This window comes from Dicentrarchus labrax, unplaced genomic scaffold, assembly GCF_905237075.1.
Source record: "Dicentrarchus labrax unplaced genomic scaffold, dlabrax2021, whole genome shotgun sequence".
NCBI lineage: Eukaryota > Metazoa > Chordata > Actinopteri > Moronidae > Dicentrarchus > Dicentrarchus labrax.
Genome location: NW_026136714.1, coordinates 23,945,041 through 23,970,279, shown reverse-complemented (window position 1 = coordinate 23,970,279; position 25,239 = coordinate 23,945,041). Strand labels below are relative to the sequence as shown.

Genomic DNA, 25,239 nt, shown 5'->3' with positions numbered 1-25,239 from the left:
AGTAATTGGTCACCTCCCGAGTAGAAGCTTCTCTGCCTCCATTTAGATCCTTGTGATGAGACCACCCAGATGTTACCAATCAAAGTGGAGGCACGAATCAGTGAAATTATGTGAGTTAGACTCCTCCTGTTAGGACAAATTGCAGACTCTCAGAGGTGGGTTGGCTATCACTGTAATCAGAATCAGAATCGGTGACAGCTTAACCAGAAAATAAAGTTACTTAACCATAACACATTTTCACTTCAATGTTTTTATTTATCGCGCAACATAAAACAATATTGTGGGGTTTTTACCACATACACTATGTATTCACATAATACACCATACAGCTACAAAGAGAGAGAGACTGAACAAAAACACTTTTTTTTTTACATACTGCATCCTTGACATGAAAATAATGAACCAAGAACAACCCTAAAACTCAAACAGGAATGTAGCTGCCAGTTGTGTAGGTTCATTTTTATTTTTGTATGGGCCAGGGTCCAAGTCTTTATCCCGAATTTGGAGAGTGTTCATTAAATAATGTGTTCAAGAGACTTCTAAAAGTGGGCCATACACAGCGAGATGCATATGTGTATCTATGTTTGTGTGTGAGAAAGACAAAATATACAAGGTGTTAAGAGTCAGAGAGGGGTTGAGTAAAGGAAGTGCATGACTAGGGAGAGGAAGAGGGAGGCAGTACACAATTGCTATTCTTGTATTGTTCAAATATCTTAGCATTCAGTTACCATCAACATGTACAATATACTCAAAAGATCATTTCAATAGCCTGTGGTACTTGCACTGTACCAAATGTGAAACCCAGATAACAGTCTTCATATAATATGATTCTATATCTCATCCTAGTTTTAATGAGTTCAAGTACAATATGGAATGAATATTGATAGAGAATGTAATCAACTGTTTGAGTGCCCCCCTGCCCTCAAAAAGAGATGTAAATTTGTAGCGTTGTAACAAAAGACTTTTCATAAAGTCAGCACCAGGGCAGCTTCCTATCCTGTGAAACTGCTTGAATCAAAAGTATAGTTCTTTTGACATTCGAAGAGCTCAGAAAAATATTTGTGGTAATCATTTATCCCTCACATTTTTACACAGTGAATTTTTTTTTAAGGTGTAGCATCATAGCACCAGCTGACCGACCCCCCATCTCGGTACGTGCTTGGGAGGTGGCACCTCTCATGAGAACCATCCACCAAACTCGTGAGACATTTAGAAATTTACAAAGTTATTAAGATATCATGTACACTGTATCCTCAGCACCCATTGTTAGACAAGTATGTGTGTGTGTGTGTGTGTGTGTGTGTGTGTGTGTGTGTGTGTGTAATGTGGGCCATGCATTATGGTAAAAAGTAAAATCGGTCCTGTATCTGTACCAGTCCCAGCCCCTGCACCTGTTGGCCATAATGTGTGTATCATATGATCAATCTAATCATTACAAACTAAACAGGAGCGTCGTGATTTTTATGCCAGGTGCATACTTACTATTATGAGAACTAGATTGGATAATAATGATAGATACATCTAAACAAGCAGGGAGCAGTCTCTTACCTGATAGTCTAACACAACTGACAAAGATCGCTAAAACATCGCCCACTGATTCACCTCAGACTGGTTCCTAAACATACCCCCCCTCACCCCCTTCGGATGCAGTCCTGCACGATTTGTGGTAAATTTATCAAGGGCGACTCTACTTAATTCGCTTTGTTGTTGAGACTAAGATAAGAAGATTGATACCACTCTCATTTCTGTATGTTAAATATAAGCTACAGGCTGCAGCCGGTTAGCTTAGCTTAGCATAAAGGCTGGAAACAGAGGGAAACAGCTAGCCCCGCTCTGACCAAATGCACAGGATACGTGGCAGATCATTTCTTGGCTAGGTGCAGTGACTTACTGTAGTCTCTGCTGTTGGCCTGGTTACTTGGACGGAGTAGTTGGAGACATAACCACCAGATGTTCAGATTTCGGTTTTTGATTAAACAAACGAGATATATTGTGATGGTTAGATTTAGAGGTGCTGGTAGGTGGATTTTGTTACCTGTCGAAGGAGCCTGGCTGGCTGTTTCCCTGTGTTTCCAGTATTTATGCTAAGATAAGCTAAGCTAACTGCCTGCTGGCTCCAGCTACATATTCACCATAAAGACATGAGTGGTATCAGTCTTCTCGTCTAACACTCGGCAAGAAAGCAAATAAGTGTATTTCCCAAAATGAACAAACAGCATATATCAGGTTATGCTTACCCTTTTAGATTTGTCCTTAGCTTACTGTAGATCACTATTGTTGAATTGTTGTCAAATTTTGGTATTTTTCAAGCTTAAATTGAAATTTGATATTAATTTGTGAGGATTTCTCTTGGGTTGTTGACATCTGCTGTAAAATGTCAAAATATGAATTGCTGTCAAGGAGACAAGCGTTTCTAAAACTCTAAAATTCATGCTTTTTGTAGATAAAAGGTTTTGGTCACAGAACTGCAACACAGGGGATCCCTCCAGTTATTTTGAGTGTCGTTTCACGTTACATAATTGGGCAAAGGAATTTGTTTTTCGAAAGTGACAGGTCTCTGTCAGTTACATGCTGACAAGGGGTACAGTACTTACGAAAGCAAAACAGCAGTGTTACTAAGCACACATTTACACACAACACATTGGGACCAAGTGTTGTTTACTGTTGTTGAGGGCTGTCAGAGACTTCAAAATACCCCCTTGTCATTCATGGTTTAGTTACTATCCTCACCAGTTAAATAATCTTACCTAAATATTTTAATATTTACATTTTTTATCTCTCTCTTGAGAAAATAAAAAAAAAAAAAAAAAAAAACTAAGCTTCAAGTTGTCAATAATCGGCTCTTACTTTTTGTCATTAAAATCAAGATTAAAAGTGCTTTTATAAATCTTTTCTTCTCTATGTACAATTTGTATTAGCTATATAAAAAAAGATGAAAAAAAGCAATAACATCAAAGACAATCATTATCATCATCACCATGTAGTAATAAATAAGAGTAAAAAAAAAAAAAAAAAAGGTTAAAATGAGTGTGGAGATCTAGAGCACACAAAGGAACATATGCATGATTCTCTGCCCTCAGTAGCAAGTTGTGATTGTGACCAGTGTCTCTACAGCGTGAGGTAGAGAGCTGGAGACCTTCGGGAGAGGTAACAGGGTCTTTCACAGATAACGGGGCCTCGACCCAAACAACCACCCAGCAGCCAGGAGTCAGCCTGTATCGAGCTCTACTAGTTGCTCATTTTCATTTTCAACACATGTTGCAAGTAAACCATGTGACTGTTTAAGTATTCAAACAGTCACATGGTTGATGGAGAGAAAATAAAAATGATTCTCGGGACTCAGGCTATCAAATAGTCTCTCTCTTTGGCTCTTCCCTTTCACGCACCCATGCATTTGTGCCATTTTCAGACACACATCACACACACAAACGCACACAAAGTGAGAGATTCATTGATTCAATGCATTTGCATTTGGCGCCAACTCCCAGAAGCTACAGTAATTTTCCAAGGTCTCCCTTTAACTCTCAGTATTATTGTTTTCTCTGTGAAAGGGTTACCAAAATGCATTGAATGACTGTGCTTTCTCTGCCCTGTACAGTGTACTTTGTTTGAGACAAAACCACTTGGCCGCAAGAAAAAGGAACACCAGTTCTTAACCCCAATGACAAAGCTGCAGCCATAGGGCAGCCACTTTGATTGGCTGGCTCTGTGGTGACAAAAGGTGCCTGCAGAAGGACACACCTCGCTCTGCTCGAAGATGACAGCACCATGCAGAGGAAGGAGTTGGCCCTTCACAGTAAATCAAGTGTAATAGGAGAGCACCAAGTGTGTGTGTAGGAGCACCAAAAGCACTGCTGTCCCAACACTGTTTCCTTCTGCTCTAGCCTAGCACGGCCTTCCCAAAAGCATCTCCAAACTTCATTCACATTTGTGCCACAATGGGACAGACAGCAGCTTCGCCTTGAGCTGCTCTGGTGAGACCCATCCACGGTCAGCAAACAGGATGTGAGATCCCCCTCTACTGGCCATGGATGGTTAAAGCAGCAAGACAAGGCTCTACTGGCTTCTGAATGGCTCTCAAGTGCTTGTAGGTTTGTTTGTACACACCACTTTGAAAAGGCAGGCACTGCTGCCCTCTAGAGTTTACACTGTGAATTGCTCATCCCTAACTTGAATGTTATAGGAAGATTAAGTCTGCCACCTGTCCCATCTCTATGTGGCAATTACAGATCTGGGTCAAATGACATTTGCAAATAGTATCATTCGCCTCTGTGGAGTACCAGATATGTACAGTTTTTTCCCCATAGAAAAACATGACAAGCAAAGGAAAGCATTTGTAACATAATTCATTATACTTTTCTTTGCATGACAAATTTGCTGCAATCACATCATTCTGGTACTCCGCCTTGGGCAGAAGAAAAATATTTACTTGCTAATACCAGATGAGCCAGATTTGAGAAAGAGCACCTAAGTACAGCATCAAGTGCCATGAAGAGTAGCGGAATGAGAATCGATCAGAGCTGGAAGTTGAGCACCAGTCGAAAGCTGGAGGGGTGCAGAAGAGGAGGAGGAACACATCATCGAACGACAAGAGAAACAGCAGAATCTGCTCCCAATTTCGTTTAAAAGGCAAGTACACATTTTTTTAAGCTGTTGTTTTGTTTAAAACAGTTTTTTAAGCTTTCTAGGGCCTCTGCTTTCCCACACAGTCACAAAACAAATACAGAACGGCTGAAACCAAGCACTGCTCTTCAGCTATACTCATGTAATATAAAAGAAGAAGCAGTCTTCATTTTGAAGTTTGTGTGTTCTACTTGTTACAGTAGCCACATCAACAAGGTACACTATAAATGTGCAAATACAACTGAATATTCTGACATACACTGTATTGTTTTGACTGTGTTGGATATCTGTCTTTACGTCCTTCTTTGTTTTTTTCCCTACTAGATGTGTAGACAGGAATAGAATGTATACTTTTTGTACGTAATGCTGGGAGGCTGAAGTGCAAAGATTTATCCCATTCTTAATTAGTTCCAGGCAATATTAAATTAATGTAAATTAATGTTTACAATTTCCAGTGTTACTGTGCTGTGTAGTGCTGCTGGTAAGACAGATTCTAATCCTTATGAAGGCCAAAATACAAGCCCAGGTTGATAATAACTGTAAGTATCCTTTATGAAGGCCTAAACTGGCTTTACATATCTTAAAGATACATGTCTAATATAGAGATACTTATCTCTATATTGCCAATATAGAGATAGATATCTAAAGGCTTTTTATAAATACACGTACATGTGATTACAGTAATATTGATTTGCTGTCTTGCCGGACAGACAATGGCTCCTCCTCTAAGTACAGCTGGAAGATTGACAAAAACAAAGAAGATCGAACAAAAAATAGGGTACATGTTTTCCAAACATGGAAAAAGCAATTGTCTGAGTCTGACTGACTCAGACTGATTGATTTAAAAAAATATATAACCAAAAACAATCACATCATTAATAACATTAATGAAAACAGCAATAATAAAAAAACAACAAATCTTCATTATAATAATACCTGTAATAACAACATTGACAGTAACAATAGCAATCATAATAATATTGATAATAATAGCAATAATTAGAATCATTAAAATTCTATAAACAAGAAAAAGCAATGGAGTTCCTCTCCAGGGAAGAGAGAGGAAGAGCACCACAGGCAGTGTGTCTGAAGCCCAAACCACTGCCTGACATGAGGTAAAAAACAATAAAAATGTCCCCTCCTCCAAGTGGACTGCGGAGGGGGCAGGATGGAGAGATGCCAGACTGCGGGACGGCTGAGAGACATTCATCCTGCTCATCGCTCTCTCCAGCCCTCCACTGCACCACTCTGTAGCTATCAGTCATTTTCTGTCTGTCTGAACTTAGACAAAGTGGCTGTAGGGCCCAGTGAGGCGGGTGAAGGCATAGGGAGACACAGTAACCATAGAGGTGGTGTGGAAGGTGGGGGTTACCCGCGTCACTGGCCCCTCCCTCTTGTCTTTAGATTGTCCAGGTCCTGGACTGGCACCTGTCACCGTAGCCCCCCACTTACGTTTCTTCCCAAGGGCCTTTATGTCCTCCTGGGAGAGGCCCAGAAGAGCCGCTTCCTGCTGCCTCTGCAGTGCTCTCTCTGCCAGTAGCTTCATTTTGGCCTCCCACAGAGCCAGGCCATGCATGGGCTGGTTGAGGTTCTTGTGCTGGTAGAAGACCAGGGAGATGCGGGTGGGGTGGGAGCGATCAGGCTTTTTGAGCGGAGTGGTAGCATGTAGTTCCCGACGAGCACATTCAATCAGGATAGAGCCGTGGGCTGGTGCTACAGCTACACCACCAATGTTGGGATCCAGAAAGTTGTGCTCACTGTCAGACCACACCTCATCATCGTCCTCTTCACGGCCCTTGTTGCTCTCAACATCACTCTCAGCTCGGCTGGGGTTCCAGCAGGCCTGATCAGACTGCTGCAGGGCATCAGGGAAGAGGCGACCCTCAGGGGCAGGGGACGGGGTACTGCCTGCCACTGAACCTCCACAAGACTTCCATGCCTTCTCTTGGAGCCCAAGGGGAGTGGAACACCGACTTTCCCCGGTCTTGGACCAGATCTTGTCAGGGTAGGCTCCTGCAGGATTGCTGTGCTTCAAACCAGGGCTATATGCCACAGGGCCCATGGCCCAAGCATTCGGCTGAGGACCAGGAGCTGGGCTGGCCCAGTTCCTTGGGGTGACTGGGCCTGGGGTACCTGGCTGTGGTGTAACTAAGCCTGAGTGGGGGTTACCAGGCTGTGGTGTACCTGGGTGAGGGGTGGTTGGGCGTGGGGTGGCAGGGCGCGAGTGGCCTTGATGTATGTGACCTGGGAGCACTGTGCCTTGATGAGGGGATGGAGATAGAGAGGGAGGTACCTGGAGGGATGGTGATGGGGCAGGGGAAGCCATCAGGGCATTTGATCCAGGGTAGGATGTCCACTGCTGGGGGTAAGGAGAGGGCTGCCGCTGCTGGGGATGCTGGTGAAACTGCTGCTTGTCCGGGTTCAACAATAAGGCTTCAGGATTTTGTTTAGGGTTCAGATGGCTGTCCCAGTTGGTGGGAACGATACTTCCGTTAAGCTTGTGCCCTGGCCAGGCCATGGGCTGCGGGGTGGTGCTAGGTGTGTTGGCACCAGCCTGGCTTGGCATTGTGCCTTCATAGACTGGCACATCCATAGGCTCCTGTTTGATGACTGGAGTGCCTCTGTTGGAGGATTCAGAAGAGACAGAAGAAGGACGGGACTGGTTGTAGTCCACAGGGTGGGTGTAACCACTGTGGTTTGGTTGGTTGGCTTGCTCTGTGTAGCTGGGGTAGGACTTGGCCAGTCGGGCCTGAAGGCTCTGAATATCAGGCTTCTTTTCTACCTGGTCAATCTTGCTGCCTGCTTTGGGCAAAGCGCCATTTCGACCCTCGTAGGTCCTCAGCTTAGGGGGGAAAAGTGCATTGGGGGGATAGTTGTAGTAGCCATAGTGCATTGCAGTGTGGTGGTAACCGTTTACTGGGTCTGGTGCAGAGGGCTGGCCAGTTGGGGGAAGGCCTCCCCTTGCATAGTAGGCAGGGTGTGGATAGATGTTGTTGAATGGGTCTGGTGCCTGCACAGGGTATCCATCTATTGATCCGTTGAAGTGCTCTTTCTTGATGTTGGGCTTCACCTCTTGTTTTATAATTGCTGAATTTTTGGAACAAAGGAAGTGTAAATTACAATTACAATTCAAATGCATTTCAGTTTGTAATTGATAATGTCTTCTGTGGACCTTTGTATTGGAGTCCTGTTACACACTAGTTGCAGGTTAGGGATAGGGTAAATGCATTTTAGGCTAGTAGTACACTATGAGTGACATAAAATACACAACACAGTAACTGACCTTTATTGCCTTGGGGTTGAGGGGAACCGGGGATGCAGACCTCTGCCTTGACCACAGTCTTCTCTGGTGTCTCCCCTGACTGCATTAGCTTATTTTTCTTCTTCTCTGAGGAGGCCTTCTTGGCCTCTAGTCTACGCTGTCGGCAGGACTTGGCCGGTTCGGGCAACTTGCGTACCTCACGGCGGAAAGCCTGAAGCACCTGGATGGCCCCCGTCTGCATCTTGAGGCGCTGGGCCTCCTCACTACCAAACTCATCAGTCAGGGAGATCTTGTAAAGAGGCAACACATGGAGCTGCTCGTCCTCAGGAATCCCCTTCACCTTACGGTTGTCCTCCTTAGTTAAAGTACACACCTAACAGAGAGAGAGAGCAAGATGACATGTACACTGTTTCAGGCTACCAATCACTCTTTATTCAAATTATGTAGCTTATTCACACAAATTTAGGAGAGTGGTCAGTCATCTTACCACTGTGCAACCATTGTAGAGGTTGTGCTGGTCCTTATGAGCATGGGCACAGAAGTCCATGCAAGCAGTGACTCCAGAGAATGGACGGCCTTCCTTCAAGCCCAGCCTGCACTCTGGAGCTTTCGACTCTGACTGGCACTGAAGAAGAGGACAGAGATAACTTCATTTCCTTACATTCATCCAAGATTGACAGAGACACAGCTGTTTTTTAGTGTAATATGTCATACTGTAAAAATAACTTAAAAGAATAAGTTGAGTCAGTTCCTGCCAGTAGATCTTCTCGGTCATAATTTATTTAAGTCTTGATGGTCTGGTGTACAGCACTACTCATTGTGTGTGAGGAAGATGACAGGCATAGTTGGTGGGTGCATGAGGTTATTATTGTCTAAGCCAATAAATGTACACTGATGGGTATTTGCCTGTACAACAAACCTGGTTACTGTAAGCCTGTGGGGCCAGCTTCTGGTACAAAGGAGCCACCTCAGTTGCCAGATGCTGGAATCGATCCCTGAGTTTTTCCTCCTGACAAGCAAAAACATGGATCACAGGTCAGAGCAAAACACAGGGCCACCGAGCTATAACAGTATCTTAAAATTACTTAAGATTACGAAAGTGACTTAACTCAGTATATTCCTGTATAATGCTATAAAACAAGTGGCTTTTATAAGATGAGTACCTCTTCAGGGCGATCTCCTTGTAGCCTGAACTTGCGTGGCATTTTGCTGCGGGCGTACTTACAGCCATTAAAGTACATACTCCAGGAGCAGCCAAAGGAGAAGGAAGCGCCACAAGTTTCAGGGTCCTTGCCTTGACACGCACAGGTACGACTGCAGGGGGAGACAGTGAGCACCCTCTTAGCTTAATGTATAAATGATGTGTAACCCCTGAATGCTTTACATTATGTGGAGCAGAAAATTATCAATGAGGAAATTTGTGCAATATTTCATTTGCAGCATTACTGTTACAGCACATTAGTTAAGCCTTTTATCTATTTATTTGATCTTGCATTTAGATATGTATAACAGACAGATTAAATTTGACCTACAAGTTATTATAGTTTTGTATTTTTCTGTAGTTTTTATTTATTTATTTTTTAAACACAGTCTCAATAAACATATGACCCAATGCCTGCTCTTGCTTGTCTTGACAAATTGGAACAAATTTACCAAGACTAAAACATCTCTTGTATATTGAGTTAACTGAAATGTGTTTTTACACCTAATTTTACTTTACTACATTAATCTTGCTACTAAAATCATTCACTAGGCTAATACAACACAGAAGCTGCTAAGCCCCAAATGGTGAATAGTGGTTTGTCTGAACCAGGTTAAACAAGGGTGTGTCCACATCCATTCATAGCAAGTGGGAGTGGGATGTATGACATGTACACAACTGGTGACAACGGTGCATAATTTTGCTTTTGTGTATACAAACATTATTTGGCTTGAATTAAGCTTTATGCCTCTGGAATAATTTCCCATGTCACAGATGCCCATAGGACCACAGAGTAGGCTATAGATCTCCCACCTGATAGGTTGAAAGCATACTTTCACTGATGTCATTGGTCTTCCTGAAATTTCTCATAGGATGTTTCAGTAGCATGTGCTTCAAAATAACTCCTCCTCCATAAACAAAGTACCGGACATACAGGTGTAGTGACAGCCCCGGCAATGCAGCATAATGCTGACATGAAGACAACCTATCTGTCTGTCTGCATCAGAGTGTACCCATCAGCTACTCACTCATCGTTGAGGCCACAGCGTCGGCTGGTGGGGTTGCCAAATTTGGTGAGGCTGTCACTCAGCTCACGGTACAGTTGGTCAGCCATGGCCTTCGGGACACCTTCCCAGGCCATAATGAGGATGATGATGACAGCGTTGGCACAGTGGTGGCCAGCACGATGGCGCACAAGACACAGCAGCTTCTCTGTATCACTGCTGCGACGGATCACCTGACAGGACACAGAGCTTATCATTATTTTAGTTTTTACTCATCATGGGGAAGTTCGGCAAACACCCTGGTTCTTTACCAGCAAAACCTTCATTTATGCTCACTAAGTTTCACTTTCTCTGACTTTAATACACAATGACATTGTTGACTGATTCTGTCAACATTTGTTCCTACTATGCAGTAACCTTTAGATGTCCAGCACACACAAATGCCTCTGAAATACTGAACAAGGCACAGTAAGAAACAGTTGATGTTTACACTGCATACTGGAAGGATATTTGATACCTGTACTGAAATCTGACCTGCTGTGTTGACTGGATACTAGTCCTAAATCTGCTTATGATGCCATAGGTTAAACATTTAGCTTGACAGTCAATTCAAATTATACATACTAGTATATATTCTCTATGCAATATACAGATCTTACACTATAACATACACTAGAGGACAATGAAAGAAATATATTTATATATTCATAAATATGCAATATGCCTTAATGTCTGGCCACAAAAGATACAGCAAGCCTGCTCCCTTTCACTTTTACTATCTCTACACTCACCCAACCTCTCTGTCTCCAACACACACACACACACACACACACACACACACACACACATACATACAGACACAGACACTCTCACACTCACCCTCCCTCAGGATGGCTGTTTTGAATCCATAAAGTCATTAGCAGGATGTGTGAGGGGTGAGACAGGAGGAGACGGTGGGCAGTTGTTATAGAGTGAGACCTCCTATCGATTCACCAACTGTGATGACAAACTTGGCGAGGTGTCTCCCCAGGACCCCTCACTAAACACACACACTGCATAAATCTATTGTGGATTGACTGTCATTATTGTTGGGTGGGACAAAAGTCCAAAAACACCTCTACCTAAAAAAAATTGTTTTTGAAAGTCATGGACCATTCTTTTAAACCACCAACAGGAAAAACAAGAGATCTTGACAATACCAAGTATCTAAGGCTATTGCTTTGTATCCCACTGCAACCACCTACCCACCTAAACTTCACCCACACAGCGGATGTGATGTGATGCTACTTACCCATTTAGCAATAGGACATCCTCGCGAGCTCTTTCCCTCTCTGCCAGTGTACACCACCTTCTCAACCCGGATGGCATCGCCTTTCTCACCATACCTACACAGAAGGAGAAACAGTTCAGTTACTTTAATGTTTATCCATTTCAGCAGGCCTGATGCCTGACTTTAAAGATCTGACATGCCAGGCTGTGGCCTAAACTTAAACACATGCTGTACTTTTCTGTGTGTCAGGGGCCTGAGGGCCACCAAGGCGACCTCAAAGAACCATCACCATCAAAAGCTGACTGGTCAGAACCTTTGCATTGTTTCTTGCTGCCTCACATGTTCTGTTAAAAGACTACACCTGACAGCCAGTTGCCAGGGTTGCCAAGATTAAACATGATCAGTTGGCCAAATGGTTGCATATAAAGGACAACTGGTGAATGCAAAAACTGACCAACTAACTAACATGGCTACTCAATGACACCCCAACAGCACCACAGCAACTGCTGACTGCTGGCTTGGTGTATCAGCTTTAATAGGAGATACACTCCTGCTGTTGCTGAAGTTAATGATTTCTTTTTGTCAGGATTCAAGGGTCATCAAGGGTGTTTCTTTTTTTTACCTGTGTTGCTCTGTGTTTATTTTCTGTGTACCTACAGGAGTCTGTGGGAGTAGAAGTATATGTCAACTGACAAAGACAGGCCAACCTCAGCAGCACTGGCTGGTGAGGAGTGTTTACAAGGCTCTGCTGAGATTCACACAAGCATGGCAGAGTAAACCAGAACCCACTAACGTCAACACAATGCCAGCCCAATGAACTAGTAGTTCTGTGCTGATGTTTGTGTCCACATGTGTATGCATGAGCGTATTTTGTGTACACACATTTCTATTTGCTTTGTGTTTTGTGTGTGTTTGTGTCTGCGAACACCTGCCTGAGCAAATAATGGCGATTTAATAGTATTCCTAAAGGCTCTTATACACTCGCCGTTCCCGACCTGTAGCGCGACAATGTGACGTCACAGGAGCGGCGTAACTATTTATACTTGCGCGTGGTGGTCGCAACACTAGTTGCAGTCTTCTCCTGAACAGAGGTGTCGCAACTGAGGACAGGCTACCGACTTTGCTATTTCTACGCACTAGAAGAAGAAGAAAAAGGTAAACAATGGCAGACCTCTTTTTTGATTTTCCAAATCGGTCACGGAGGTTCTTCCAAATTTTCCAGCATATGGCCTCCTCTTTTCCAACATTTCTCGCCATGAATTCTGGTACCTCTGGGCATCTCTGTGTTCCTTCATTGAAGGATCGTACAGATGCCTGTAGAGGCGTACTTGCTCGGAAAGCTTGCCGGAAATCAATCTACGCGAGATCTACGCGTGATCTACATCATTTTGACGTCACATTGTCGCGGGACAGGTCGGGAACGGCGAGTGTATAAGAGCCTTAATGGTGCATGTGTTTATTTCTGCAGGTCTGTTGGTAGAGTGGGGAGGTGTATAGGAGGAGGGAAGGGTCAGAGGTTGTGTTGGGGTGGGGGCAGGACATCAGAATTTGTCAGATATCTGCTCACGGCTCCTATCAGGTCTCCCGTCCGCTTGATACCTGCCATTGTGAAAACCTCAGCCCTGAGTAGATTTGGTGTGACAGTGAACACAAGGGGCTCTTGCTGAATAGGAATCAGCCTGAGGTGGCCGAGAGAGTGGGAGGGAAGTAGGCTCTATCACCACAGGGGTGGCCTGCTGGGGTCAGGGGTGGGTCAAAGGTCAGCCAGGGACATTGGGGTCTTAACTCTTATGTCATCTCTCAAACAACAAAAAGTGGTCCTGGCCTAACATCCCCCCTCACTCAGCCCATGCTCTCCAGGGACTAATGACTCATTGGTGCTATTGAAATCCAGCCTTTCAGTGAACAGCAGCCAAATGTATGCCTCACTATTGGTAATATGAAGCACAACACAATGAGGCATCCGGTTATAGAGGGTTATTAGAGTGCAACTACAAGACGATTTCAGAATGTGTTAACCAAAAATGTGTGACAACTTTTTATTAATCGACAGTTCAGCGCCATTCATCAGTGTTATATTTTAGTAAGATAGCCAAACAACATTTCCATTATAGAAGCTATAGCTGCACTTTGGTTAACTGTCTTTTTAATACCAATTCTGCTGACACATTGGAGACAAAGTCACAACAGCTTATTCTATTGGTTTGGTGCGGCAGTCCACTTCGTACTGTATATGTGACATTAATTAGATCAGAGTCCTGATGGCTAATACAAAATGCCATCTGCTCATACCTTCAATTTGACTGTAAGATTATTTGTTTTATTTGAGGTTTCAAACTTCAGCTTTGAATGTACATCATCTTTATTTAAAAAGTTATCACCAAATTTCACCCTTAATTAAGACTACTACTGCTACATAATATAAATCACTAAATTAAATAGAAGTGCACAAAAGCATTTCTATTATTCTTTCTACTAAAAGTTTACTGTCCCTCCTGTTCCTCTCCCTTCATCTGTCTCTGTCTGTGATCTGATAATATCCTTCTTCCTCCCTAATTCCTCTCATTCTCGGCTATCATCTGCTGCTACTCTTGTGCTTCTTGCCCTGCCTCTGATATGCTGATGATGCTGATACTTCCTGTTCCCTCCTCTTACTGGATTCTGGGTCATGGATTCCCTGAGGACAAAATGTGAGGAGGAGGGAAGGTGGAGAGAGAGGAGGAGGAGGAAGAGGCAGAGAGGAAGAGGCAGAGAAAGCAAGAGCATGTAGGAGGAAGAGAAAAAGAGAAGAGAAGACAAGAGAAAAGAGGAAGGCTCACCTCTTCTCCATCAGGTCTCGTATGGAGGCTACAGTAGGTCCAGATCCCAGGTGATTGTAATAGGGTCCTTCATCTTTTTCAACAATTTGTTCTAGAAAAAAAGACAATAGAGGGTGAGGAAACAGGACATAACTTGACCTGAAAAAGCACAATGGCAAATTACACACTTGATTGTACACAATGACGATGATAATGTATGTTGTATTACATATTATAACTACTAAATATAGGAAATATCTAGTCTGGCAGTTCTATAATTATGAAGTAATATAAGTGTTAATACTACACTTATATTACTTTATAATTCATTTTCAACTTCCTTATCTTACACTCTGAGAGGAAGTGGGGCAAAATTTGACTCACTTTACTAGCATGTGTTTTATTGCTTGATCGAAACAAAACATTGGAATTGACACAGAGGAGTGCAGCAGGAGCTATTATTACAGTCATCAACATGTACTGTTTTTAGTGAATATTTATTGTAAAATCTTGTGTTAATTTGTAGAACGACAACACTAGTACCAACACAAGAAATTGAAACTCTGCATTAAATATATTACGTTACTATACTTACATAGACATAATTTTTCTTGTGTATATTATCAGCAGCATCACAAAATACCTCCGTGGTGATTCTCCTTAGGTTTAATAAATGTTTTTGCTCAGCGCATTATCTAATAAATAATTTCTCTGCCTCAAATCCTAATTTACTGAACCTAGATAGAGTCCTGCTTGAAGCTAAAGTGTTTACCTTTGTTTGAAGTAAATGTTTCACTCAAGTTGATCAATGAAGTCCTTTGGCTTCAGTAAAGAATGAAGCTGTGTCATCACATATATTCACATCTCAGTTTTTGTAGAGTTTTGAAAAAAGTTAAAGCCGTGTGTTTTGATGTATTTTCTGGAGAATTTCAAAGTCCTTATCTACTCTTTGTTGGTGAAGCCAAGTTATCTATGAAAAGCGTGAGAATATGCAACTGATGCAACATCCAGTTCACACAAACACACATGAACACACACAAACTCCCGACACACAGACAGTGGGCTGTAGGGTGTGGTGCGTGTGGAGACACTCTGTAAAGAAGAAGCTCTTTGAGGTAGTGATGAATGACTCCGTTTGTGTGAGTGTTAAGAGGGAGTAAGGGTGTGTCTGTGTGTGCGCTGTGTACAACTTTGTTTGTGTTTATCTTGTGTATGCGTGTGCATGTGTGTGTGAGTGCATTTGACCAATGTCCTACAAATGTTTGTGGTTGTAAACCACGTCCTGTAAGTGTTAATCCTTGTATGTGACACTGTGCAAGTGAATGTAGCCTACATTAAATGTTAGATTCTAATGGACTTTCCATTGCTCTTGCTTCTGGTACAAAATCTGTGAACATTTCTTTATCATAGTGTAGCACACACTCTAGATAACAACATTAGCTGGTAAACGCTCTAAATGAAAATGCACTACACTATCAACTGATTATCTAAAATGTGGACATACACTCAGTGCTGTGTGAGTCTCTGGTTCAGAGGCAATATGAGGTCACATTCCCCTGTTGGTGCAGGGAGAAACCAGGGCGTGGCTCAGAGCAGGAAGTGGAGGAGTCATTCTAAATTCTTGTGTGGGAATTGGTTGTGTGTGTGTGTGTGTGTGTGTGTGTGTGTGTGTGTGTGTGTGTGTGTGTGTGTGTGTGTGTGTGTGTGCAACATGGCTGTATAATGTATCTGTGTGTGTTGGGAGTCTCATTCCAGTGCAGTGTTATGCTACAGGGAGTTGACAGGGCAGTGTGTGACCAAGCTTTACTATGTAGACTTGTTGTCTGCTGGTCTTTACTACAAGTAACAGCACACTGCTAGCAAGTGTTTTCCTGCAGCTGCTCTCCCCCTGCTGTGCACCCTGTTCAATGTTTAGGGACAGCAAGTGTCTATTTACAAGGCCTTAACCCTTCATAGCCCTACAGTTAATACTCAGTTACTGCAAGAAAATTGTTGCAATTTCTTGATAGCATTTCTGAGAACAAACTCTTTCATTATTCAGTTAATGAGCTGTTAACCACAGTAGTTATAGCAGTAATATTCAGATTTACTCAGTCATTAACCAAAGACATAATGGACGATTAAAATAGTCTTCTTGAATAATAAAGATCATACTTTTTCCCTCATTTAATGTGGGTGTATCGAAGGGTAAATCTACCTGGACTGACTTTGTCTACTTGTTAAGGCCGACAAAGTTTTTTTCTTCTTTTAAATATGTATATGATGTATAATTTTCCATAGATTTCTACTCTAGGACCACCTACTCTGTTGTAAACAAAAAACCTGAGCAGGGTACTACCCAAAGTATGGGACTGAACCCTTTTCTGTCTGACAAAGGCTCTGTTCTGCTTGCCTGCCAGACCCAAACACACACAAAAGCCTCCTTCTGCCACCACTGCTATTGTTCCTGCCCACTGCCTTTAGTGCCTCACACTGTCGCAGTCTGGATGGTCGCAGCCCCACACCCTGGCAACACACACATTCTAAGACACATTAAACAAGCATCCAGTCAGAGAAGCTGAGGAAAACCTGAAAAACCTAATAGTGGATATGTGTAGTTAAATAAATAAAGCACTAACAGTGACATCATTATGGGTTCATTAATTCAGTTCATCAACTAACACATGAACACATGATTTCCAGATTTAAAAAATGTTTCCTCAAAGAGTCTTCCCTGCAAAATATGCATGCTCCCCTGCTGCTATAAAGCACTTCAGAAAAAAGCCTTTATTATCTAACACTGGTCAGGTTTACTGTAAAGCAAACTTAAAGCAATTTATCTCCACTAGGGGATGACAGGGAATGTTTGGAGTGGTGTGATATTTTTTAGAACATTATTGAATATTTGTCTGAAAAGTGCTAATGGACAGCAACCTCATCATCCTGCATACACACAAGCATAGACACCAATACACTGACTTACCCACACAGGTGCAGGTGGGGAACTCTGCCTGTAGATCCTTGGAAGGAGTATCCAGCAAGGTCTTGGTGGGGCTGTCCAGATAGCGCAGAGGAGACTCTAGGAAGCCTCTGAGAGATGGAGAGGAAGGTAGACTGTCCTTAGTGGGCGTGTCCTCCTCAGAATAGCATGTGGTGGAGAGTACTGTTATATCACCCGAGGCTTCAATCTTCATGCGTTTAGGGAGCGGAGAACCTGGCATGCTGAATGTATCCTCTAATACAGTGGGCTGCTGCTGCTTGTCCAGAATTGCCTCCTGATGCAGAGGAAGGGGCCCCTCATGCTGTTGCTCAATAGGGCTTTCTGTGGATACCTGGTTCAACGTTGCTTCACTTGGGGTCCCTGACTCATTCTTGTTGACTTCCATCTCCTGATCGTTTTGATGAGATGTGGAGCTGGCTTGAGTAGAGAGAGTTAAGGGAGCCAACTGGGATTTGGATGAAGATGAGGGACTGAGGTCTTGAGGACTGGTCTGGGACCAATTCCCCAGCTGAGGGGCAGTAGTGGTTTGCACCATGGACTGACTAGCAGGTGCATTGGAGTCCCCAAATTCAGCCTCAAACTGGCGGATCAGTTCTTCGTACTTCGGGTCTATGTTAATGAGACTCGGTAGTTGTGAGGTGCTTGATGGAGATGTGGAGGTCAGAGGTGTGGTGGTGCTGGTGTTACTGGAGGCCAGGCTGCTTGCTCCCTCTGACTTAGCATGGGCTACAGGGGCCATGGGTGGGGGCAGAGGACCCATGAGGGCTGGAGTGTTTTCTGACAAAGCAGAAACAATGGAAGAGGGAGTCATTGAGGAGTTGGAAATTGATACCTGAGATTGGGCTGGGGCAGGGAGGCCTGCAGCAGCAGCCTGAGTGGAGTTACTGTGGAGGGGCAGAGAGGGGAGAGAACCTGGTTGCAGGCTGGTCAGGGCCGGGGCTCTGTCCATGATGAGGACTGGTGGTTTTTGTATGGTGATCTGATTCTGAGGCAGGAAGGTTGGCATGGAGGCTTTCTGCTTGGTCTTCTTGATAATTATCTGTTTGGGTTTGGGTAGGGGAGGGCCTGTAAGCATCCCACTCATAGCTTTTATGACAGGAGATCCTTGGCTGCTTTTTTTCTTCTTGGGTTCCTTGGGTTCCTGTTTGATAGCCAGATGGGGCAAACCTTCTGACTCCATCTGTGGCCACCATTTTTTCAAGTTTTGGCAAGCCAGAGGTGCATGAGGGCCTGGTGCTCCAAAGCCAGGGGAGTGGTTAGAGAAGAGGTTCCTCTTGTAGTGAAGGTGATGTTGCAGAGCTGCCTGAGTGGAGTGACTGATAGCTGCTTGGCCAGGAGACAGGGGAGTGCCAGGGTAGTGCTGACCCTGTTGCTGACAATTAGCCATGCCATAATGTCCCATGGAGGCAGTGTGATGGTAGTGCTCACCAGATTGTGGCTCTTGCTTTATTCTGGCCAGTGCTGGGTGGTCCTGTGCCTGGATACCTCCATTCTGGCTCAACCTGAGCTGCTGTGTGACTGGAAGCTTGAAAGGAGCATTGCTGAACTTGCCACTGGTGTCACCAAGCAGCTGTTTGAGCTCTGACATGGGGTCTGAGTTACTGTGAGGTGCAGCGGCGTAGTGAGACTGAGGCTCAGAGTTCATACACATCCATGGATTCTTCTGTTCAGAACCTCTGCCTGAGCCCTGCTGCCACTGCTGGGGATTGGGGCTGAAGCCTCGATGTTTTCCCTGACCTGGGAAGGGAGAGGTAGAGGATGGGAGAGGGGTAGCATGGGGTGGCTGGCCCTGGGATTGGGGCCTGTGGTGCTCACAGGATACTGGTCCCTGCTGGCTCGTGTGAAGTCCTGGAGGGACAGATTGAGAGCGTGAGGAAGATGAGTGGGTGCTGGGAGAGGACAGGATCAAGCTAGTGCCATTGGGGGGATGAGATGGAGGGTTTTGGGTATGTTGATGGTGATGGAGGTTACTGGTGTAGGGGGCTTGACCTGGAGAGCCGACAGCTTGCAGACCAGTACCAGCTAGCTGGGTCAGGGCTTCTATGGCGATGGCTGTCTGAAGACTGATGTTCTTTTCCTTTGCTATGGAGAGCACCTGGGGAGAGCAGGGAATTGGGGGTTTGGAGCAGGGCACTTGGTCTGGATGAGGGCCTTGAGTTCCCATTTGCTGCGTGGGGTATGAAGTAGACTGACGGTGGCCACCATTCACCTGGGGGTAGGGCTGAGGGTGACGTTGCAAATGGGGTTGCTGTAGGTGAGGCTGTAAGTGTCGAGGAGCATCTGACATCTTACAGGTGCCTTGGTCCTCACTTGTTGCCAACTTAATCTTCTTCTCCAGCCACTCAAGGTAGTCAGGACAGTCAGGCCCATCACAGTTGCAGTTAGGGGGCTTGTGTCCATGTTTCGCTTGGCTCAGTGCTGTTTGTAGGGTGTTCAGGTCTTCTGGAGGTTGGCAGCTACCCTCAGGAGCCCCTGCAGAGAGTCTGGCCTGAGCCCCCTCTGAACCCATCTCCTGGGTGAACTTCTCATATAGCTGGGCTGTGTTAGGCTGCACGAGGCAGGAAGAGGAGGAAGAAGGAGGCAAGGAGCCAGCAATAGCAGAAAAAGCTACCAGATTGTGGGCATCCTCCATGTTTGCGTGGTGGACAGGTTCATCAGGGTTTGTATCACTGCCGCTGTTCCAACATGGTTGCTGTTGTTGGGTGTCACTGACTTTGCCATGTCCTGACACCCACTGCCTTGGAGGCATGCTTCCTGCCCTCTGCTGCTCTGTTTCCATAGATGTCTCATCATTATTAGGGTAGCAATTTACCCCATTGGCCAGTTCCAGGCTCAGCGCGCCTTCCTGGAGGCGGTCATGTGACCCAATTTCCATCTGGCCTCCACTTCTGGGGCCATCCACTGAATCGACTTCGTGAACAGTCTGAAAGACAAACATTGAGCATGGTTAGTGGGGTTATAAGAATCCAAGAGTGATATGCCAAATAACATTATACACTGTATATTAGGCATTGTTTTTAATAACCACCCAGTTTTTTTTTTACTTTTTTATTATTTTTTATTATTTTTTATCTATATTCTAATAGTAATTTAACATAATGATAAATAACAATCATCAAAATAATATCAGGCTCCATTCTCTTCCAAGCTCTTATCCAGGGTTTCCTTCCCACCTCTCACACAAACAGAACATACAGTGCTGCAGGGTCAGGTCAGTAGGGCTAAAGAAAACTGAATTAACAATTGCTTCAGTGGAGTCATTTCAAAACAGGCAAGCGGTTTGTCAGGCTAGACACAAGTCATGTGACATAGTTTCACTGTTGTTTATAAAAGGAAACTTTGCTCCAGATCAGTAGGGCTATGCAAAGCAAGCAGTTGGAGTTAAAACATGTCACCCATGGTATTGACTCTAAGTAGGACTAGATGTGGTCACACTGAGGAGTGAAGAAAATTAAATATAAAATACAAAATTACTGTGAGATCATTGAAAACTACAACACTAGAGAAGAAGTATAAACTATACATTTTACTTCCACAGAAACAGAAAACTGCATCTGATTACATATGTTTGCTTATAATATAGTGTGGATTGCTTTCGTCAGCTAAACCAGATGATTATCATGTTATTTATTAAGTTATTATGGTCTTTGTTGAGTTATTGGGGCAAATGTTACTGATTTTACTTTGAAAGATAATTTCAATTGAAGTATTTTTTGCCATTGTTCACATTGAGCTTATTGATGTTTTTTCAAGCCAAAGTGCTCAAAAAGGATTTCAGCAGCAAACTGGAGCTAAAAGAGGTGTCCGAAAGTGTGCAGTTAAACTCTCATTCACTGGAGAGATTATCACATACCCAAGAAATTTTCATCCAAAACAAGACCTTAAATGGCAAATGTAATAGACAGGATCTAAGATACAAAGTCTGTTCAGTTGGCTTTTTATCTTCTGTATCTGTATTTTAGATGTTTGTCACAGACACTCCTTTTTTGTCATTACAACCCAGTATGCAGCGTAAGAAGAAAAAAAATCATACAGAAATATTTTAGAAGTCACAAATGACTCATATAATGTATCTCTTCTCAGACATTTGGTAGCACTAATCAGGAGCTGATCAGCAGCCACATATCTCACTTCCTCTCTAAGTTGAAATTGGGACAGTTACCACATTGGTAGCTAGACTGAAAACTGCAAACACAGGACCTGGACTTGTGTCACATTACATGATCAAAGCATTCTGTTTATTTTAGTCAGATTGAAATAAAATTGTAGACAATTAAAAAGCAATTTGACTACTAATCTGAATTATCTTGATATGTTAAAGCCAACTATGGTGTTCAAATTCCCTTATTTTTTATTTTATTTCAGGCCAAACAATCACACAAGACAAAAACAGGATATAATTATGGGATTATAAATATTACAGGATTATAAATATTTTACCTAAAAGAATAATTTCTACGGAGCCCCTAAAGGTACATGGAAAAAAAAAGAAAAAAAGAAACTTTTCTCGTGCTCACGAGAAACCTTAGGTTAAGCACAGGCAGTTGTGCTTCCTGTGCGTATAACTCTAGGCTCATTAACTGCGGTCAAGCCAGCCGTTACTCTGATCTCCGTGGTCAAATCAGCCGCACAATTTCGAGTGTTATATATTATATATATAGTGTTATATTCTCAGCATTATGGTAATTGCGGAAAAACAGCGTATTCACTTCCAGTTTTCAACATAAAGGTATTAAGAACAGTAAACTATCATTTGAACCTACATTTAAAATAAAATATGTTACATTAAAGTGTTTCATGCGACCATGATGAATAAAAAACACGCACAAGCATTTTTACTGCACCAATGTGGAGAAATGCCAAAAAAAAAGTTCCATATTTGTACCTCCAAGTGGCATCTTTTCTTATATTTGAGGTACTGTAAAAACACATTGCTCAATAATTCCTGGCTATGGATCATATATTTGACTTCTACACATATAAGACTACAAGTATACTTAATATCAAGCATTTTTACTGCACCAGTTTGGAGAAATTCAACAATAAAAGTCCATATTTGTACAACCAACAACCAATGTTAGCTAACGTTAAGTTCTCTGTCGCTGGTGGTAGCAACTGCGCATGAGCACTGTTGTGGCGCATCAACACATGACTCATTTGAATATTCAAATGTGTTGATAGGTCAGGACACGAAAATGTAACCAATGAAATTACTTATTTTGATACACATTTTTAGCCAATAAGTATTAAACTAACAAAGTAATGTGTCAAAAGGCAGATCTTTTTTATTATTTTCTCAAAAGGAGGACAAATGAGTGTCCGGCTTAAGGCTGCGCCTGCAGCCGGACAGGGCCTTTAAAGGCCGGACTGTCCGGCCTAAAGCCGGACGAATGGCCACCCTAGTAACGGCTGGCTTGACCGCAGTTAATGAGCCTAGAGGCATACTCACATGAAGCACAGCTGCCTGTGGTTAACCTAAGGTTTCTCGTGAGCACGAGATACTTTTTTTTCTTTTTTTCTTTTTTCCCATGTCCCTTTAGGGGCTCCGTAATTGTATAACTCAATTGAGAATTTTTTTTTCATCAAGAACCCCCAAAATAAAAATACATTTGAGCGTATGTAAATGTAGCATCATTAAATCTGTAAATATTAACAATGAAAAATCAAGTTTGTATCTTCACATGAATATATGTAGTTTTGAAGACTTTGAATTTGCCACAGTATTTTTCCAATTGTTTTTCCAGTCTCCTGGAGTACTCATAATTAAGTACTCCATACTACCGGGATGTTGATGTCATGGCTGTTGCTTCTAAATGTTCTAATTTCGCCTCAGAGACATCTAGTTTTTCTGTCCTCAAGGTAATGCCACCCGCCCTGCACCAATAGAACCAGTGTGAACTGTTTTTGCTATCAGCGCAGCTCCTTTGTTGGGGTCAGTTGCACAGGCCTGTAGTCCCCCAGGAATTATTGTTTATTTACGACACATAAATTCTCTTTAGGTTTTGGAATTCAAGTTTTAGCCAAGTTGTAGACATAACACTGCCGGGTGAGCTGCTGGCTAGTCAGCCACAAAGCTATGTTAACTTAGCTATGTTCACACAGTTGATGTTGTCAGAGAAGTAATATGCCCATAGCCTCAGACAAGGAATAGTAAGTCATCAGCAGGTTAAGGATTTATTGCAATCTGGTAAATGTGTGTGTGTAAGGAAGAGGAGGAGCTCAACCTCAGCCTACCTGTCCTGGCCGTTCATAATTTAACTAAACTAAATTATATAATATAATATGTATTCATTCAATTAAATTCACATCCATTACTTCACTTAACTGGAGGCGTGCACCATAGGTCAAAATCCGTTCCTCTCAATAATCCAACTCATTATAGTGCATGTTTCAAAGTTTGGTTTTAATCCAGACAATTTAGATTTAAATCAAGAATGAGGACAACTAGTGGAAACCTAAAATGTTATTTACACTTACAATATTCAGCCTAGGTTAGCTCCTCATAGATTATAATCAAATTAGTCTAGAGAGGAACAGCAAACAAAGCAAAGATAATCCAAGGGCAGGCTTAGAAATCATTGACAGAGTTAATGTTGTGGCTGAACAATGTATTACAACATATCTAACAGCCCTTGTGAGAAGAAAACAAAGGCAGACTCACTATACAATTACATTTTTGGGTCAGCCCCATAGAAAGAAGCCAACAACGTGTTTTAATAGCCTTTTTAGTGTCAAAGTCTTCAGCCTGTGTGTACTATAAACAGACAAGATACCATAAACAAGCACCTACGGGTTGGGAAAGGTCCCGTTCATGCATCAAAATTCACACCACAAACACTGATCTAAAGAGTAATGGGGATATCATCTTTACACAGACACACAAACTAACCTCAAGTTAGCTGATGGTCTCACACCCAAACATGAATGTGAACTAGTTCCTGATTCAGAGGATTCAAAAAAGAAAGAGAATCTTTTGTGTTTGTAGATCCATCAGTGTATGACAGTCAAAGTGAGCCTGGCGTCCGGCTTCCCCATCATTTGAATATTATTAAAATGAGCCTTTGAAGTGGCTAATTACTGGACAGGCAGTATGCTTGGGTCTTTTGAATTCCACCTTCTGCGCTGGGTGTCTGCTGGGGGTCCCAGGGGGTGGCAGTGGTATTGGTGAGAGGTGGTGTGGAGTTGGGGGGGGGGGGGGTGGGGGGTGGCAGTGAACAGCCGGCATGCAATACGTGAGAGGCCCCATGTCTGCACTATCAGTGGCATCAGATGGGAAAGAGGAAGGCAGGCGGGGAAGGGGGGGGTTGGCTGTGCACGGCAGTTATGAGAACTGCAGTGTGTTGTAACAGAGTGACTGCAATACTGCACAACCTCCCACAATCACGCACATCAGTCACACTGACACTCTCTTTTCCTCTTTTTCTCAGAGTCACATATACAAACCACTGCCGCAAAAGAAATGTGACATGTGACATGGGTTTAAAGCACCACAAGCTGTACACTGAGAACTCGGCTTTGCTGGTGCAGATAACAAATGTTGCATCGCACACAAAATAACAGTTCTTTGAATCCTCATATGATCTTGATTCATTGAGGTTCACTTTTTTGTCCAGGATGGACCAGCATAGAGACTCATACCATAGAGACGCACACCTGCAGCGCTTTGCCCCTATCCGGGTGCCTCGGACTGTACAGACCACGTGGTTTGACAAATATTTACACCGTGACAGAGTCTACTCTCTTGCCTATCTCTGTCTGCTCTCTAACCGTGTCGCTCTATTTCACACACAAACACACACACATTTGCACACCCTCGACAAGTGCACCCAGGAGCATCAACACATCTAACCGGATCAGATGTTGCAGAACCTGGTAAACCAGACACTTGAGTCTAGGAGCCTTTTAAACAAGAGAGCAAAGCAAGGACTGTTTAACACTGACACTGCAACAAAAAGAAAAAGAAAAAGAAAAACTAGAGGGTGGAGACAAAGCATGTAAAGACTAGTGGTGGTAGTGAGGGGGTTAAGTTGAGCTTGTGTGACAGCTGAACCTAAGTCCAAGATACACAACACCCTCCCCATCCTCCCTCTTTTCCTCCTCC

At 43.2% G+C, this 25,239-nt stretch overlaps 1 protein-coding gene across 8 annotated transcripts in view; it reads right to left on the bottom strand.

The window, feature by feature from the left end:
- Positions 1–234: 234 nt before the first annotated feature.
- The window catches only part of tet3 (tet methylcytosine dioxygenase 3), a 46,505-nt gene continuing 21,500 nt past the window's right edge, over positions 235–25,239 (bottom strand). For 7 of the 8 annotated variants that reach the window (XM_051421366.1, XM_051421367.1, XM_051421373.1 and 4 more), the window contains 9 exons: positions 17,121–20,061; positions 14,180–14,270; positions 11,382–11,475; positions 10,115–10,323; positions 9,049–9,199; positions 8,805–8,894; positions 8,373–8,510; positions 7,907–8,258; positions 235–7,710 (listed from right to left, as the gene is read on the bottom strand). In XM_051421366.1, coding sequence (XP_051277326.1) covers positions 5,906–7,710; positions 7,907–8,258; positions 8,373–8,510; positions 8,805–8,894; positions 9,049–9,199; positions 10,115–10,323; positions 11,382–11,475; positions 14,180–14,270; positions 17,121–20,061 — 5,871 coding nt within the window. In that variant the 3' untranslated portion in view covers positions 235–5,905. Of the gene's footprint in view, positions 7,711–7,906; positions 8,259–8,372; positions 8,511–8,804; positions 8,895–9,048; positions 9,200–10,114; positions 10,324–11,381; positions 11,476–14,179; positions 14,271–17,120; positions 20,062–24,027; positions 24,304–25,239 lie in introns of those variants that run through there. The other variant, XM_051421370.1, reaches the window with a different exon arrangement.